Source organism: Anolis sagrei, chromosome 1, assembly GCF_037176765.1.
Source record: "Anolis sagrei isolate rAnoSag1 chromosome 1, rAnoSag1.mat, whole genome shotgun sequence".
Lineage (NCBI taxonomy): Eukaryota > Metazoa > Chordata > Lepidosauria > Squamata > Dactyloidae > Anolis > Anolis sagrei.
The window spans coordinates 64,454,357-64,470,472 of NC_090021.1; the positions used below are offsets into that span (position 1 = coordinate 64,454,357).

Consider the following 16,116-nt stretch of genomic DNA (forward strand, 5'->3'; position numbering starts at 1 on the left):
AGTTATATTATTATGCTCTTTTATGTAAATGTATATTGTTTTTATCTAAATGTATGCTGTTTGTTGTGGCCCTATGGTTTACTTTTTGTGAGCCGCCCTGAGTTCCTTTGTGGAGATGGTGGTGGGGTACAAATAAAGTTTTATTATTTTATTATTATCACTAGCCGTCCCTTGCCACGTGTTGCTGTGGCCCAGTCTGGTGATCTGGAAAATAAAGTAAATAAAGTAAAAGTTGGTTTCTAATATATGTAATTTCTTTATTCTTGTGGGTAAACAGTATTTCTTGTTGTTTCTTTGTCAGTATTGATGTGGAGAGTGTCTGGTTTGCCTACTCTGGAATATGCAACATATAATTGTCCTTCTTTAGGGGTCCCTTTCAAATCTATGAGACTATATCTCTCTGTGTGTGAATCATATATATCTATCTATATATATGACTGGATGGCTCTTTGTCAGGAGGGCTTTGATTACGTTTTCTTGCCCTTGTGAAGTGAGTTGGACTGGATGGCCTTAAGGCAGCATTTCTCAACCTGGGGGTTGGGACCGCTGGGGGGGTGGGGGTGGGGTTGCATGGGGGTGTCAGAAGGGCCGCCAAAGACCATCAGAAAACACAGTATTTTTCATTGGTCATGGGGGTTCTGTGTGGGAAGTTTTCCCCAATTCTGTCATTCGTGGGGTTCAGAATGCTCTTTGATTGTAGGTGAACCATAAATTCCTGTAACTACAACTCCGAAATGTCAAGGTCTAGTACCCCCAAACTCCATCTGTGTTCATATTTGGGCATATGGAGTATTCGTGCTAAATTTGGTCCAGATTCATCATTGTTTGAGTCCACAGTGCTCTCTGGATGTAGGTGAACTACAACTCCCAAACTTGTAGTGCTTTCTGTTGGTCATGGGATTCCTGTGTGCCACATTTGGTTCAATTGCATCATTGGTGGAGCCCTAATTCTGTCGTTCGTGGAGTTCAGAGTTCTCTTTGATTGTAGATGAACTATACATCCCAGAAATTACAACTCCCAAATGACAAAATCAATTTTTGAGTGGATATACATTGGGTTAGTAGGTGTCTTGTGGCCAAATTTGGGGGCAATTCGTCCAGTCGTTTTTGAGTTATGTAAATCCCACAAACGAACATTACATTTTTATTTATATCAGTGGTTCTCAACCTGGGGTCCCCAGATGTTTTTGGCCTACAACTCCCAGAAATCCTAACAACTGGTAAACTGGCTGGGATTTCTGGGAGTTGTAGGCCAAAAACATCTGAGGAGCCCAGGTTGAGAACCACTGATTTATATAGATGGTTTGGATATATTAGATGACAAATTGCCTTTTTGGAAAACACTGCCCAGTTCAGGCAGATGTTGAGATCTAAAATAAATAGTGCATGATATGGGTGTGCCTTGTATTTATTTCCTTTTGAGCACAAGTTATGATATATATTTATTTTAGTTTATAAAAAAGTATTTGCTATTCACAATGTTTATACATTGCTATATTCTATTTCCATGATGTAGAGCTTCACAGATGGACAATATAAATGGGTTTTAATCCTATAAATGCCAATGGAGTTGTGTGTCAAGACTGGAAAGACAAGCACCCTTTGTGATCTAGAGAGCTAAAGGTCTCACTTGCCCTTGTGGTTTTTGTGTGCCTTCAAGTTGTTTTCAACTTACAGCAGCTCTGATCTGAACATTTTCATAGGGGGATTGCCTTTGCCTTCCTCTGGAGCTGAGAGAGGGTGCTTTTCCCAAGGTCACCCAGTGGGTTTCCATGGCTAAGCAGGGATTTGAACCCTGGTCTCTAGAAGGTGCGCTCTTTAAAAATTCATTTTTTCAGGAAAAGACTTTTTTAAAAAATGAGGGTTTGTACCCCAAATAGATTACACAGTTATGTTTTGTTTAAAAAAGTATATTTGTGCAAAATGCACATTTTCTGCACATAAAATGCAAATGACCGTACATTTCACCATGAAGTGCGTTGATGGTGTCAGGGGGAGGAAAACTATTCTTTACAATCCAATAAAAATGATCACTTTTGCCATATTGATTAACTCTATTCAGTCAATGGGAAATATTAGAAAATTGACATCTTAACAATGGACTTCAGAAAGCCTTACCCATAAATCCTTTTGTCTGATCCAACTCATTGATTAGGGAATTGATGCTTAATACAATATAAAGAGACTAGCAGGCCATTGCCTGACAGACTAATATCATCAACCCTTTCAAGATTTAGGGCCAATCATAATATGCATCTTCCTTTATGTTATTACAATCATATCCCAAAACTATGTTGCCCTCTTTAAATTTCAGTGACTTTAATATGAGTAGATACACCATCGGTGTATCTACTCATGCTAAAATAAATCAATTAGTCAATTTAGTCTGTTCCCCCTTTTTGTACCAAAACCAAATCTGCTCCCCCTTTTTGTACTGAAACAGTTTGCTCCCCCCTTTTTGTATTGAAACCAACTAACATGGCAAATTTGATTTCAGGATGAATAATGGTCAAATCGTAAGCCAAGCTCCTTGAGATCTAATTAGTCAGAGACTGTATCAATCAAGTACTTTTCTTTTTAATGACACACTCTTGACAAAACTGTCAAGATGAGGGACAGGGGAATCTTTCACAGCATGATGCACAACCAAATTTCAACTGCCACCAGGCATGTTTTCTATAATTCAGTTTCAGCTTTCCTGTTTTTGTTTACTTTGCCTAATAATTTAAAAGACTGAGAGACTGAGCATTGCCGTACAAGATATTTTGCAACAGTTTGTAATGGACTATTATAAATCCAAATACTGCCTTGACAAAACTTCTGGGTTAAGGCAATTAGCTAAATGGCTTCACATGCAAAAACAGCTGCATAAATCAACTGAGTTACATAAACATGTTGAAAGTATCTGTGATCTACTGGAATATTTAGACTTTGGCTCTGAAAACACTTGCTGGGGCTGAGCTCTAGACTTTATGTGTGCTAGTTATTCGTGCCAGCTTTTGCAGAGTGACCTTGGGTCCCTCTGGTTGATGCTCTTGGCCTCTGTATAAACCCGAAAGCAGCTAAAGGTGTGCATCTTGCAGTCTCTGAGGGCTGTTGATCACTCCAAGTCACTGGAATTCAGGTCAGAGCTGTCCCATTGCCTAGGAAGTTGCTGATAGACACAATGTAAAAGACACAGTGCTCTCTCTGTCTTTCCCTTTTCTTTTTTTTTTCTTTTTTTTTATTGAGTTTTAATATTACAGTAGTAAAAAATACAGGAAAGAGGCAAAGGATAGACATACAAAGAACAAGACAATGACATTGTCACATCATACATAGACATACACAGTTATACGCCCTAACTACAACATAACTTATCTAACACTCTAATTACAAGTACAGTTTAAAAACAAAGACAATTGCCTACAACGGCATTTGACCTCCTACTCTCTTTTCTACAGGATTTCTTGTCTATTTATATTTCTTTAGTTATGGCACGTTATCTTCTTCCTATCACAAGTGCCCTATCTTACAATCTACTGTTTTTTTTATTGTTTATTTGTTTGTTTGTTTTTTTCTTCCCTTGCCACGTTTAAATCAATATTTCTCTACAAGGAAAAGTCCTTGGGTTTCTTATCTACTTTAACAGTATCTTTTCCCATTCTCTAGCTCTCCCGGACCATTTTTGTCTTTAGTTTCCCCCTTTTCTCCTATTTGCTTTACCCCTCCTGCTGAAAAGATCTAAAACTGTCCTGTATTACTAATTACCCCTTATGAATGTTGTGCTCTCCTCTTTTCAGCCAAAAAGTTAGGCTATTATCCATTTTATATTGTTTTCTCTAAACCATTCTTTAACAGGTGTCCAATTTGTCGGGAGTACAGGCGTGTTTCTTGAGGCTGACAGTATGTATGTTAAATGATCCGCATTCATCAATTCAATTATTTTCTCTATCCATTCTTCCTCCGATGGTAAGGTTCTTTGTTTCCAAGTCTTAGCAAGCAGTAATCGTGCTGCCGTGATCAGATATGTAAAGAGTTTGTCCGTCTTCTTGTCCCATAACCCTTCCGTTAGTCCTAACAGAAAGCATTCTGGTTTTAGGGGGATGCTTTGTTTGAGTATTTTTTGGCACCTTGTTTGGATTAGTTTCCAAAACGTTCGTATCTTCTTGCAGGACCACCACATGTGCCTATACGTCCCTTCCTCCTCCCCGCATTTCCAACACTTATTATTTACATGTTTGGAGAATTTAGCTATCTTGGTCGGTGTTAGATACCATTGGTGTACCATTTTCACCCAATGTTCTTTAAAGTAATAGGAGTAGGAGTAGTTTGTCTTTATATTCCATATTCTGCTCCACTCCTCCAAAGATATAGATCTTCTTATTAATCTAGCCCATTTAACCATGTATTCTTTAACCCTTTCTTCTTCTGTGGCCCATTCCAGTAGGAGTTTATATGCTTTTGTAATATATTTATTTGGGCTGTCTAGAAGTCTATCCCATACCGTGGGGGTTTCCATAAAACCTTATTTATTATCTTCTTTAAAATATTCATTTAGCTGCCAGTGCTGGAGCCAGGTGATATTTTTGTATTGTTCTTTCAGTGCTTCCTGTGTTTTTAGTCTATATTCCTTTCTTTCCTTAAGCAATAGGTCTTTATACGTTGGCCATAAGCTCCAGCCCAGTTCCTTCCTTTGGTGGGCTTCGAGGGGGGAGACCCAGAGTGGTGTTTTGGGATACATCCTTTCCTTGTATAAATCCCATACTTTTAATAGGGCGGCCCGGATGAAATGATTTCTAAAGTTTTTTTCCACTTTAGCCTTGTTGTGCCATAAGTAGGCGTGCCACCCAGTTCTTAGATCGTGGCCTTCTAGGATTAGTAGTTTTTTATTTCTTAGCAGTATCCAATCTTTGATCCATTCCATACAGGCCGCTTCAAAATACAGTTTTAAGTTCGGCAGGCCTAACCCTCCTCTTTTCCTTTCGTCTGTCATGTTTGTAAGGTTAATCCTTGGTTTTTTATTATTCCAGACGAATTTCGAAATATCCCTATGCCAATCTGTGAAATATTGCTTTTTTCTAATAATAGGGATGTTTTGAAACAAATAGAGCATCTTGGGAAGGATATTTGATTTAATTACTGAGATTCTTCCCAATAGAGAGAGTTTTATTGATTGCCAATCCTTCTTTCCCTTTTCTTCTGTCTTTCCCTTTTCTTCTCCCTCCCTCTCTCACATAGACATGTACCCTTGCATTTTATGCAGTTCTTTGTTAAGAAATCATCTTGGAATGCTTTTTGTTGCATTGCTAACTTTTTAGATGCTGTTTAAAAATAGTGTAAAGGTAAAGGTTTTCTCTTACATTAAGTCTAGTCATGTCTGACTCAGGGATGTGGTGCTCATCTCCATTTCTAAGCTGAAGAGCCCTCGTTGTCTGGAGACACCTCCAAGGTCATGTGGCTGGCATGACTGCATGGAGTGCCGTTACCTTCCTGCCAAAGCAGTATATATTAATCTCATCACATTTGCATGCTTTCAAACTGCTAAGTTGGCAGAAGTTGGCAGAAGTTGGGCCTAACAGTGGGAGCTCACCCCGCTCCCTGAATTTGAACTGCCAACCTTTCAGTCAGCAAGTTCAGCAGTTCAGTGGTTTAACCCACTGAATCACCCACAAAATAGCATGGGAGTGGCAGAGCAAAATCGCAGGATAGTAAAAAGAGTGTGGCTTTTATTTGTAGATAAGAAATTAGGAAGAATATAGAAAACTAACATTTTAAACATTACAACAATCAGTGGGGCTGGGGAGAAAGTTGAAAACCTGCACTTGAAACTGGATTTGCTCCTGTAGATGGAAGAGAGGGGTTTAGCATCCTTCCTATCTGGTGATGTTAAAAGAATAATGGATGGAGATGACATTTAAGCCTTTATTCCAACTTAGCTTGGCTGCTGGGAGAGAAGTTTCATCTTCCTCTTAGTCCGAGCAATATTGAGCAGATGTGGGTTTAAAGTTTGCCTGCTAACACAGCTTTGTACTCAGAGATCCTTAGCTCTTCACCAGACCTTGGTTTACGTATATTGTGTCATACGGCCCTTCCATACAGTCCTATATCCCAGAATAACAAGGCAGAAAATCCCACAATATCTGCTTTGAACTGGGTTATATGAGTCCACACTCAAATAATGTGGGATTTTCTGCCTTGAAATTCTGGGGTATTGCGCTGTGTGGAAGGGCCCTTAGGAAGGATAAGACTCCACCCCAGTGATTCCCAAAGTGGGTATTACTGCCACCTGGTGGGCGCTGCAGCGATTTAGGGGGGGTGTCATGGCCACAGGTGCATTTGGGGGCAATGAATAACTGTAAGGGGGCGGTGAAAGCATAAAAGAAAGAAGAGAAGTGTCAGGACTCGGTTTCCTGGCCTTGGATGTTGGCGCAAAAAACCGGATTCCTGACATGGAGGACTGATAAGGATTTGCAGCTGGTGGCCTTGAGAGGGGCAGTTGGTGGTTTGGCGGGAATCATTGAGCGGGATCCTTGGTCGGCGGGAAGAGGGGATTCGAATGTGGGGGAGGGTATATAAGGGTTGTCTTGCGTCTGTATGCCAATCCTGGCTTTCATTGTGTATTCGTGTCCAGTAGTAAAAGTTTCCTGATTGATTACGGATTGGCGTCCTGTGTCCTTTCTGGGAGCGGCTGCTGTGAGCTTACATTAAGCCAGGATTCATCGGTGCCATCCCACGGCCGTGGTGAGGTACCCCTATGCAACAGGAGGAAGATCCAACGGAGGGGGGAGAACCAGCCTCCCCTTTTGGGAATGCGGAAGAGGAGCTGGAGAGAGTGAATGCCTTGGCTTCATCGACTGCGTACGCCCAGCCCAATGGAGTCACACAGAGGCGAGTGAAGGGGGCAGAGGCAGCAGCGAGAGAAAGCAGCGGGCTAGACTTTCCCTCCCCGCAGAGGTTGGATTTCCTGGAGGAAAAGTTGGCATCCATGGAGACCACCCTCGCGATGATGTCAAAGGTGATGGAGCGGCTGGCCCCCCTGTTAGAGGAACCACCACCTCGAGGGGAATCGATGTGGAGCGCGGAGGAGAGGAGTGACCGGGGACCCAGGGCACGTCCTAAGACGCAGACGAGTTGGAGGGCCGCTGCGGAGAGTGATGAGGAGGAGGAACAACCCCGGGGACTGGCGTCCCAGCAGACGTTCCTGGTGCCCCCGGCCGGAGCCAGGCGTGGCACAGGGCGTCAGGAATTGCCCCCGGAGCAGCGAGGGCTCCAGGAAGGGCCACCGCGAGCGGAGAACCGGGAGAGGCAGCCCCTTCTCTACCAACCTAGAAGGGAGGAGCTGAGGATCGAATTCGGAGGAGAAGCCGGGAACCTTGCGTACTTCCTGACTATGGTGAGGGGATATCTAGAAGACAACGCCCTTACCTTCGGGTCGGAGGCAAGCAGGGTGCGAGCAGTGGGCGCAGCACTGAGAGGGGGAGCAGCGGAGTGGTATGTCCAGCTCCACGCCAGGCACGACCCATGTTTGGGATCTACGAGGCGATTCCTGGCTGCGATGGAGGCGCGCTTCAGGGATCCGCTCGAGAGGGTCCGGGCGAGGGAAAAGCTGCAGACGATAACCCAAGGACACCGCTCCGTGTCCGAGTACGTGGAGGAATTCCGGTTGAGGGCGGAGAAGGTGCCAGAGTGGTCCAATACAACCAAGGTCCAGATATTCAAAGAGGGCCTGCGAAAAGAAATCTTGACCTGGGCACTTCATCGTGACAATCCGGAGGAGATAGGCGGATGGATTGAGCTGGCCGGCCGCATCGAGACAACCTTGGCACAGGTCAAGAGGCATCAAGGGGCGGCGCCGCAGCAGACGAGAGCGAAGGAGGAGAGTCGGAGGACGGAGAGAGGCACGGTCGGTAAAGCCCCAACCGGAGGGCCCAAGGAGCAGAGGGGCGGCTGTTTTGTATGCGGACGCCTTGGCCATCGGGCTGCTGAATGTCGACAGAGGAAAGGGGGAGAGTCCCATTTCCCAAAGTTCAAACCGGCCGCAGGGAAGAGAGCGGAGGAGAGCCCCCCTTCTAGGGCACCAGTGGGAGATCTGGTGAGTCACAGCCCAGGAATGCTGGTGTTCCCGATCAGGCTAGAAGGGGAGGGGAAGTGGGCCAGCTGCAAAGCCCTCATGGATTGCGGCTGCTCAAGAAACATTATGACCCCAGAATTAGCGGACGAACTGAAATGTGAGAAAACCCCCTTGCAGAGTCCCATAGCATTCTCGCAGCTAGATGGATCAGTGGCGGCTGGAGCCCCGGCGCGATTTGAAGTGGGAGAAGTGAGATGTAAAGTGGGGAACTGGGAAGGCAGCATAACCTTTGTAGTATCCCCTATGGCTACTTACAATGTAATACTGGGGATGCCATGGTTAAAGGAAGCCAACCCACAGATCAATTGGAGGGAAGGCAGCATAGCCTTCCAGAGCGAAGAAGGGGGGAAATGTTGCAAGGGGGAAGAAAACACGGCAGGCGGAGTGCAGGAAATTCCCCCTGAGTACAGAGACTTTGAGGATGTATTTGACGAAAAGGAAGCAGATCAGCTTCCCCCTCCTAGGAGGGTCGAGGTAAAGATTGAACTCAATGAGGACGCTAAGTTGCCCAGGAGTAGATTATACCCCATGTCGATCAAGGAGATGGAGGAACTGAGGAAATATATTGACAAAAACTTGGCCCGTGGGTTTATAAGGCCATCCGAGTCACCTTTGGGGGCCCCAGTGCTGTTTAGGCACAAAAAAGACGGCTCATTGAGGCTGTGTGTGGACTATAGGGGGCTGAACGCAGTAAGCACCACCAACAACTACCCCATGCCACTGACTAAGGACTTGCTATCGAGACTGTCAAAAGCAAGGGTGTTCACGAAAATTGACTTGATCGAGGCTTATCATAAGCTGCGCATAAGGCCCGAGGACAGGTGGAAAACGGCGTTCACCTGTGCGCTCGGCCATTTTGAATTTTCCGTCTGTCCGTTTGGGCTCAAAGGCTCTGGATCAGCATTTATGCAAATGATTAATGAGGTGTTACACCCATTATTGTATCGCGGGGTGTTTTGCTATGTGGACGATGTAATTGTGTTTACCCGGGATAGACGATCTCATGTCAAATTGGTGAGAGAGGTGCTCCAGAAATTGAGGGAGGCAAAATTGTTTGCAAAGCTGCCAAAATGTGAGTTCAATAGGGAGCAGATAGAATTCCTGGGATACCGAATCTCCAAGGGCGGGATAGCAATGGATCCGGCAAAGGTGGAGGACGTCAGGGGGTGGAGCCCTCCCCAAACGCGCAAACAGTTGCAATCGTTCCTCGGGTTTGCAAATTTCTACCGGGGTTTCATAGAGGACTTTGCTCAGGTGACTCTGCCCTTAACTGAACTGCTGAAGACGAAGGGAAAGGGGGAAACGGTAAAGGTACGATCCCCGGGAGCAAAGTTAAATTGGTCAACAGAGTGCCAAAGGGCTTTTGAAGAACTGAAACGCAGGTTCACTGAGGAACCAGTCTTGATCCACCCCGATTTGACCAAGCCGTTCGTGATCCATTGTGACGCCTCAGATTGGGCTTACGGGGCGGCCCTGATGCAAAGGGATCCAGAAGGGAGGTTGAACCCATGCGGATTCATCTCAAAAAAGTTCAGCGAAACTGAACGGAACTGGCCGGTATGGGAGAAGGAGGCTCTGTCAGTCTTGAGGGCTCTAGAAACATGGAGGCACTTATTAGAGGGAAGCGGCATCCCCTTTGAAGTGTGGACCGACCATAAAAACTTACAATACCTCACTTCACCCAGGCAATTGTCAGCAAAGCAAATAAGATGGGGGCAGTATTTCAGCAGATTTGATTTTAAGCTGCGTTTCCAAAAGGGAAAGCAAAATGTGGTCGCAGACACGTTGTCAAGAATGCCGGAGGATGGAGGGAGGGGGCGAGGCCCAAAGGGGAGCATATTCTCAGAATGGCAGTGGGGCATGGCAGTACAAACCCGAGCACAAACGGAGCGCAGTCAAAAACTGGTGGGGGTTGAGAGCAAGGACGGGGGATGGGAGGAGGAGATAAGGCAAGCATGCAGGGAGGATGAGTGGCTAGAAAGAAATAAGGAAAAGGTGGAGTGGAAGGATGGATTGGGATTTGTGCACAAGAAGTTATACATCCCAGGCAACCTGAGGGAAAAAATGATGGTCAGATGCCATGGCAACAAGGGAGCAGGACACTGGGGAGTAACAAAAACCCTGAAAATGTTGGCACGTCAGTGTTGGTGGCCCGGGATGAGGGGTGACACCAAAATGTATGTATCCCGATGTAATGCGTGTGCACAAAATAAGGCAACCACACAAAAGCCGACGGGGTTATTGCAAAAGGTGGCAGAACCATCAAAACCGTGGAGGGTGATTGCTATGGACTTTGTGGGCGAACTCCCAATTAGCCGAGGTCAACGTTACATATGGACGGTGATGGATCTGTTCTCAAAGCAAGCGCATTTCATAGCACTGCCTAAATTGCCATCTGCAGAGAAATTGGCTGAGTTGTTTATCAAACATATCTACTGGTTGCATGGTTGCCCGGACCAGGTGATTAGTGACCGAGGGGTGCAATTCACGGCCCGATTCTGGGAAAGATTCATGCAGTTGATGGGGGTGGAAAGGACCTTGAGTTCAGCGTTCCATCCCATGACCAATGGGGGGGTCGAGCGCACACAACAGACCTTGGGACTGTTCCTAAGGATATACACAAACCAGTGCCAAACCGATTGGGCCGATCTACTCCCGTTTGCAGAAATTGCATACAATGGGGCCTGTCACGCATCCACTGGGAAATCCCCCTTTGAGGTAGTATACGGCATGGAAGTAACCCCTTTACCCAAACTGCCGAGTTGGGGGGAGGAATCGGAGGGAGAGGAAGGATGGCCAGACAAAATGAAAGCGAACTGGGAGGAAGTGGCAAAATCACTACGAGAGGCTCAACGAAAATATAAATTGTTTGCAGATCGGAAAAGGAGGGAAGGTGAAAGATTGGAAGAAGGGGATTTAGTGTGGCTGAGCACAAAAAACCTCAAGCTAAATACCCCCTCTCGGAAATTGTCTCCCAAATACCTTGGTCCCTTCAGAATTTCTGACAAAATAAATGAAGTGACATATACTTTGAAACTACCTAAGGTGTTGGGGAAAATACACCCAACGTTCCATTGTAATTTGTTGAAAAAATACCAAGGTCCGTTAGACAAAGAAGGGACATGATGGTGACGTGTGTTTCCATTCCAGGAAGAAGAGGAGGTGGAGGGGGACGTTATGTCAGGACTCGGTTTCCTGGCCTTGGATGTTGGCGCAAAAAACCGGATTCCTGACATGGAGGACTGATAAGGATTTGCAGCTGGTGGCCTTGAGAGGGGCAGTTGGTGGTTTGGCGGGAATCATTGAGCGGGATCCTTGGTCGGCGGGAAGAGGGGATTCGAATGTGGGGGAGGGTATATAAGGGTTGTCTTGCGTCTGTATGCCAATCCTGGCTTTCATTGTGTATTCGTGTCCAGTAGTAAAAGTTTCCTGATTGATTACGGATTGGCGTCCTGTGTCCTTTCTGGGAGCGGCTGCTGTGAGCTTACAAGAAGATTCTAAAAAAATGATTTCTAGGGGGTAGGCCAAATAAGTTGAGGAGCCACTGCTCCACCCCTTCTTCTCCAGAGTATTTACTGTATTTATAGCCTATCCTTCTCAACCCAAAGGGGATATTCAGTAGACTGCTATCTCTAAAAAATTCAGAGTAAGATTTTTTTAATTGGTTGTAAACAAATATTAATCTGGAGTTTCTATGAATCTGCACATACTGTAGATGCATCTGAATTCTGATTTGTTTATTTATTTGCTTTCATTTATACACTGCCTTTTTCCTGAAGTAGGACACAAGTTGGATCAAGCCCTCCCCACGTTATTTTTAAAAAATGTATGTACTTTTAATCAGGCCAGAATGAGATAAAGTAAACTTCATCTGGGAACTTTTCCACATGACAAGTGTTTTTGTTCTACAGTACTTTGTTCTTTAAAGTACTATTTCCCTTTCGCCTATAAGACCAGCAAAATGGAATGTATATTATCAACTGATTCAGGAACAGAAAAGTTGGCATTTTTAAGACAGCGGGTAAAAGGAAAGCAGTCTCGTCCTCTGTGTTTTACATATTGCTGTGGGGATGTGGGTGCTGCTGAAGTAATATCTGGGAATTCTGCCAGATAGCATGGAGTGGCGTCTTTCTCCTTTTCTGATGACCTGTGTAATTTGCAAATCTCTTTGGATTAAGAGCCAGCTATCTAGGCAACATCTCATTCTTTTTTTCTGCACATCATGTAGAGATACTATAAATACAATTTTCTCTCGCGGTCATCTCTTTATAATCAGTAGTTTCCTCCTTTAAAAATGGAAGTATAGTATTACATGTGCGACAATTGTAGAAATAGAATTTTGGAAACAATTTTCAGATAGAATAACTCACTTAATTTAATGAAGTTTATTTCCACATGCAGTGCCCCCCCCCCCCTATAATTCTCTGGAGTTAGGGGCACAAGAACCCCACAAAAGTGTGAAAAGCTGTTTTAAAGCTCAGAAATAGTTCTCTAGGTACTCCAGCATGATTCTGGGGTGAATTTCCATGGTTGAACATAGTATCACACTAGAGGATCTAGGGCACTTCTACAGTGGCACTATAATCCAATTTGGAGCTGGTTCAAAAGGAACCTATTTCACTGCGAGTTGATTAGATTAATAGGTTCTAAACAGGTTTGTGGCTACATGGGTGATTACATTTAACACAAAACCTGGCCTCCTACCAATTTATATCCTTCCCTTCCCTCCACCCAAATTTCCTAGAAAACTGTGCACCAGTGACATATAAAGGGGGGGGGGGGGAGGGAAAATGACAGCAGAGAAGGTAATCAATTCCTTCCCCTAGGGAATAGATCAGCACCCTGCAGCCCACTCATGCATTTTTGGCAGTCTCTGTTCAAGATATTTTACTGTCCTACAGAAGGTGGGTGTCTGCAATGTGCTCCACATTTTTCAAAGCTGATTTCACCCTAGATCTGGGATACCCTGTCATCTTCTGCAGTGCATTTTTTCGCTTGAGTTGGAATTTCCAGTGAGCTTTTTAACATTGCCGTATTGTCACTGATGGGTGTTGCAGCACACATTGCCAGTGTGTATTTTGTGGCCACCACAGCCTCAAACTCCCAGCTGAGTCAAGCCCCACAGAGCCAAAAGGGCAGTTACACCCTTAATTCGCTCTCCCGGCAAGTGAATTAAGGGTGCAACTATTATGTAGGGAAGAGCAAAATACCAATTTTCCCTTCCCCAAAAGGAGTGTGCAACTACTATGCCATGGTGACTACTATGCAATGAAATGAGGTATGTAGGCTTAAAGATACTATTGAGCCTGTTCTTCACACACACTTCTTTAATGAGATCTATAATGAACTGGTATGTTGAACCCAGCTGCTTCAGGAAGCAAGTGCTGTGTTTTGTTCTTGTGGGTTTTTTCGGGCTATATTTACAGGTTTTCTCTTTCTAAAGAAATCTAGGAAGATGGCACTACATTTCAGTAGCAGATGCAAAATCATAACAGGATTCAATATGTTGATATATGGAAAAAAAATGATTTGCAGTAGATGAAAGTGGAAATGTGATAGTTTTTATAGGTATGATTCTTGGTCTCCAGGTGAAAATGGAATCAAGGTGATGACAAGTAAAACTGATATCATTTGTTAACTAGGCCAAGAACTAAACATTGTTTTGTTCTTTACTTACTCACAGGAAGAAGGCATTGTGAAGGAGATTGACATCAGCCACCATGTAAAGGAAGGTTTTGAAAAAGCAGACCCATCACAGTTTGAGCTGCTGAAAGTTCTGGGGCAAGGCTCTTATGGGAAGGTAATTGTTTTATATTCACATAATATGTCCTGTCCTGTCAAAATAATAGCAGTCAAGGGGGCTATCAGCAATAAAATTAATTTAAAACAAAGGCATGTATGACCTAGAAGCAGCTTAAAAACACATCATTAGGTTACTCAACTACTACTGTTGAATTCTAATAACAAACTATTTTAAATACCAAAGGAGTAGCTAATATAAACAGTTACATAACATCACAACAATACTTTTTATCTGTAGCAGTATTTTTGATGTGTAAATTGTTACTTTGCCATCTGAAATCAGCATTCAATTTGAGACGTAGTCTGAACTTGAGCATTTTTCCACTTACATTATTTTTTGGATGCTCCAAAAAAGTCAAACACGTAACCATGGAATTGCTAATAGTTGGGCGAAGGGAATGCTTTAGCAGGATTCATGGAGTTACAAGAAGTTCTGGTTGAATTTCAGCTAACTGCCACCTTACACTGATTTCCATTTTATGCTATGCACCCATAAGGCACAGTTCCCACTTCTAGACCTGGAATCATCGAATCATAGAATAATAGAGTTGGAAGAGACCACATGGCCCATTTAGTCCAACTACCTGTTTACTTTAAAAAGCAACATGCTGATTTTTTAAAGTACCATAATAACAATAACATAGGAAGAAGAAATTATTATTACAACAACAATAATAATAATAATAATAATAATAATAATAATAACAACAACAACAACATTTGGAGAGACGTAACCCATCCAAAACTGGTTGATACTTCCATCCCTAGGCTAGGACCTTTAATAGCAAGCACCTTTGTTTTCTCTTCAGTTTCAATTCAGTTTCTATTTGTTTTTCCTCATTCAGTCTACTATCTCTTTCAAACATTCATTCAGAAAAGACACACTATTCTTAGTTAGACCTTTTTTTGAAGGCATGGAGAGATATATTTGGGTGTCATCAGCATATTGATAATACCTCACCCCATGCCTCCAGATGATATCTCCCAGCGGTTTTGCTTCTTATTTGCCCCAGCAGCTTGTCTACATGAACTACCTACTAATTAAAACCTTCTAAACTATCTAAATATGACAGCTATTTGGCAGGGTAATACATCTCAGATTGATAAATGAGAGCCAGCATGGTGGAGCAGTTAGAGCATTGGGCTAGAAGTCTGAGAAACTAGAATTCAATTTTGCATTTGGCCATAAAACCTGCTGACTGACCTTGGACAGTTCATATTCCCTCTCAGCTTCAGAGGACAGTAAAAGCTATCCACCTACCCTGAACAAGTCTTGTCAATAAAACCCCATAATGGAGCCAATCAGAAATTATTTAGAGGCACACAGCAAAGATAAATAGATAGATGGATAGATAGAGATCTATATTTAGATATATATTAAAGATGCTTGCCGTCTTTCCACTGTATTTCCAAAATTATAACAAACTATGCTACAGATGGTGGTTCCCTTTATGAATAATAAAAGAATAGTCATGTTTTGCAATACAGTACATGTTCATTTGTTGTATTTTCCTGTGGGTTTGATAACTGTTTTCGTGTTCTCTTAAACAGCACATAGTGTTCCTTATTTTGACTCATCTGTTTTGGGGAGAATTAACCAAATGTAGTATTACTCAGTATTACAGGGAGCAGCTGACAAATGACTAGTATTGAACATTTTAAACCTGTGTCTCTGTAGTGAACAAGGCTAAGTAAGACTGTGGTGCACAGGGATTTCCTGCCTCATACATTAGAGTTTCAGAGGATAAAATTAGTACATTTCAGCCTTGAAAAAGTGGTGTTAAGTCTGAATACAATTAATTTAAACATGCATTACTTGATTGCTTTTTGATACTTTTTTCCTAAAGGTCTTTCTAGTGAGGAAGATTAAAGGATCCGATGCTGGGCAGTTGTATGCAATGAAGGTACTCAAGAAGGCAACTCTAAAAGGTGAGGAGACAAAATTAGCTTAAAGCAAATGTACGATATTATGCAAGTTAATAAGCAAAAGAAGTGATTATTTTTGACAGTGTTATACATGCTCCTATAACATAAAGCAAAAAATAATTCTATATATTATATTCAAGGTTGGATCTCATATTGCTTTGTCTCTACAAAGAGTAGTTATGGATTAAAAACAGGCTAGCCTTGTTGTTTCCCCTCGATTAGATATTAGTAAAGAAGATGACTTGAACATTTAGCAGCTGTTTTGACAGCTTTTA

At 43.2% G+C, this 16,116-nt stretch overlaps 1 protein-coding gene across 3 annotated transcripts in view; it reads left to right on the top strand.

Annotated features, from left to right (window-relative positions):
• RPS6KA2 (ribosomal protein S6 kinase A2) overlaps nucleotides 1–16,116 on the top strand; it is a 279,666-nt gene that overhangs the window by 181,192 nt on the left and 82,358 nt on the right. For all 3 annotated transcript variants that reach the window (XM_060753717.2, XM_060753719.2, XM_060753718.2), the window contains 2 exons: nucleotides 13,797–13,913; nucleotides 15,763–15,844. In XM_060753717.2, coding sequence (XP_060609700.1) covers nucleotides 13,797–13,913; nucleotides 15,763–15,844 — 199 coding nt within the window. The remainder of the gene's footprint in view (nucleotides 1–13,796; nucleotides 13,914–15,762; nucleotides 15,845–16,116) is intronic.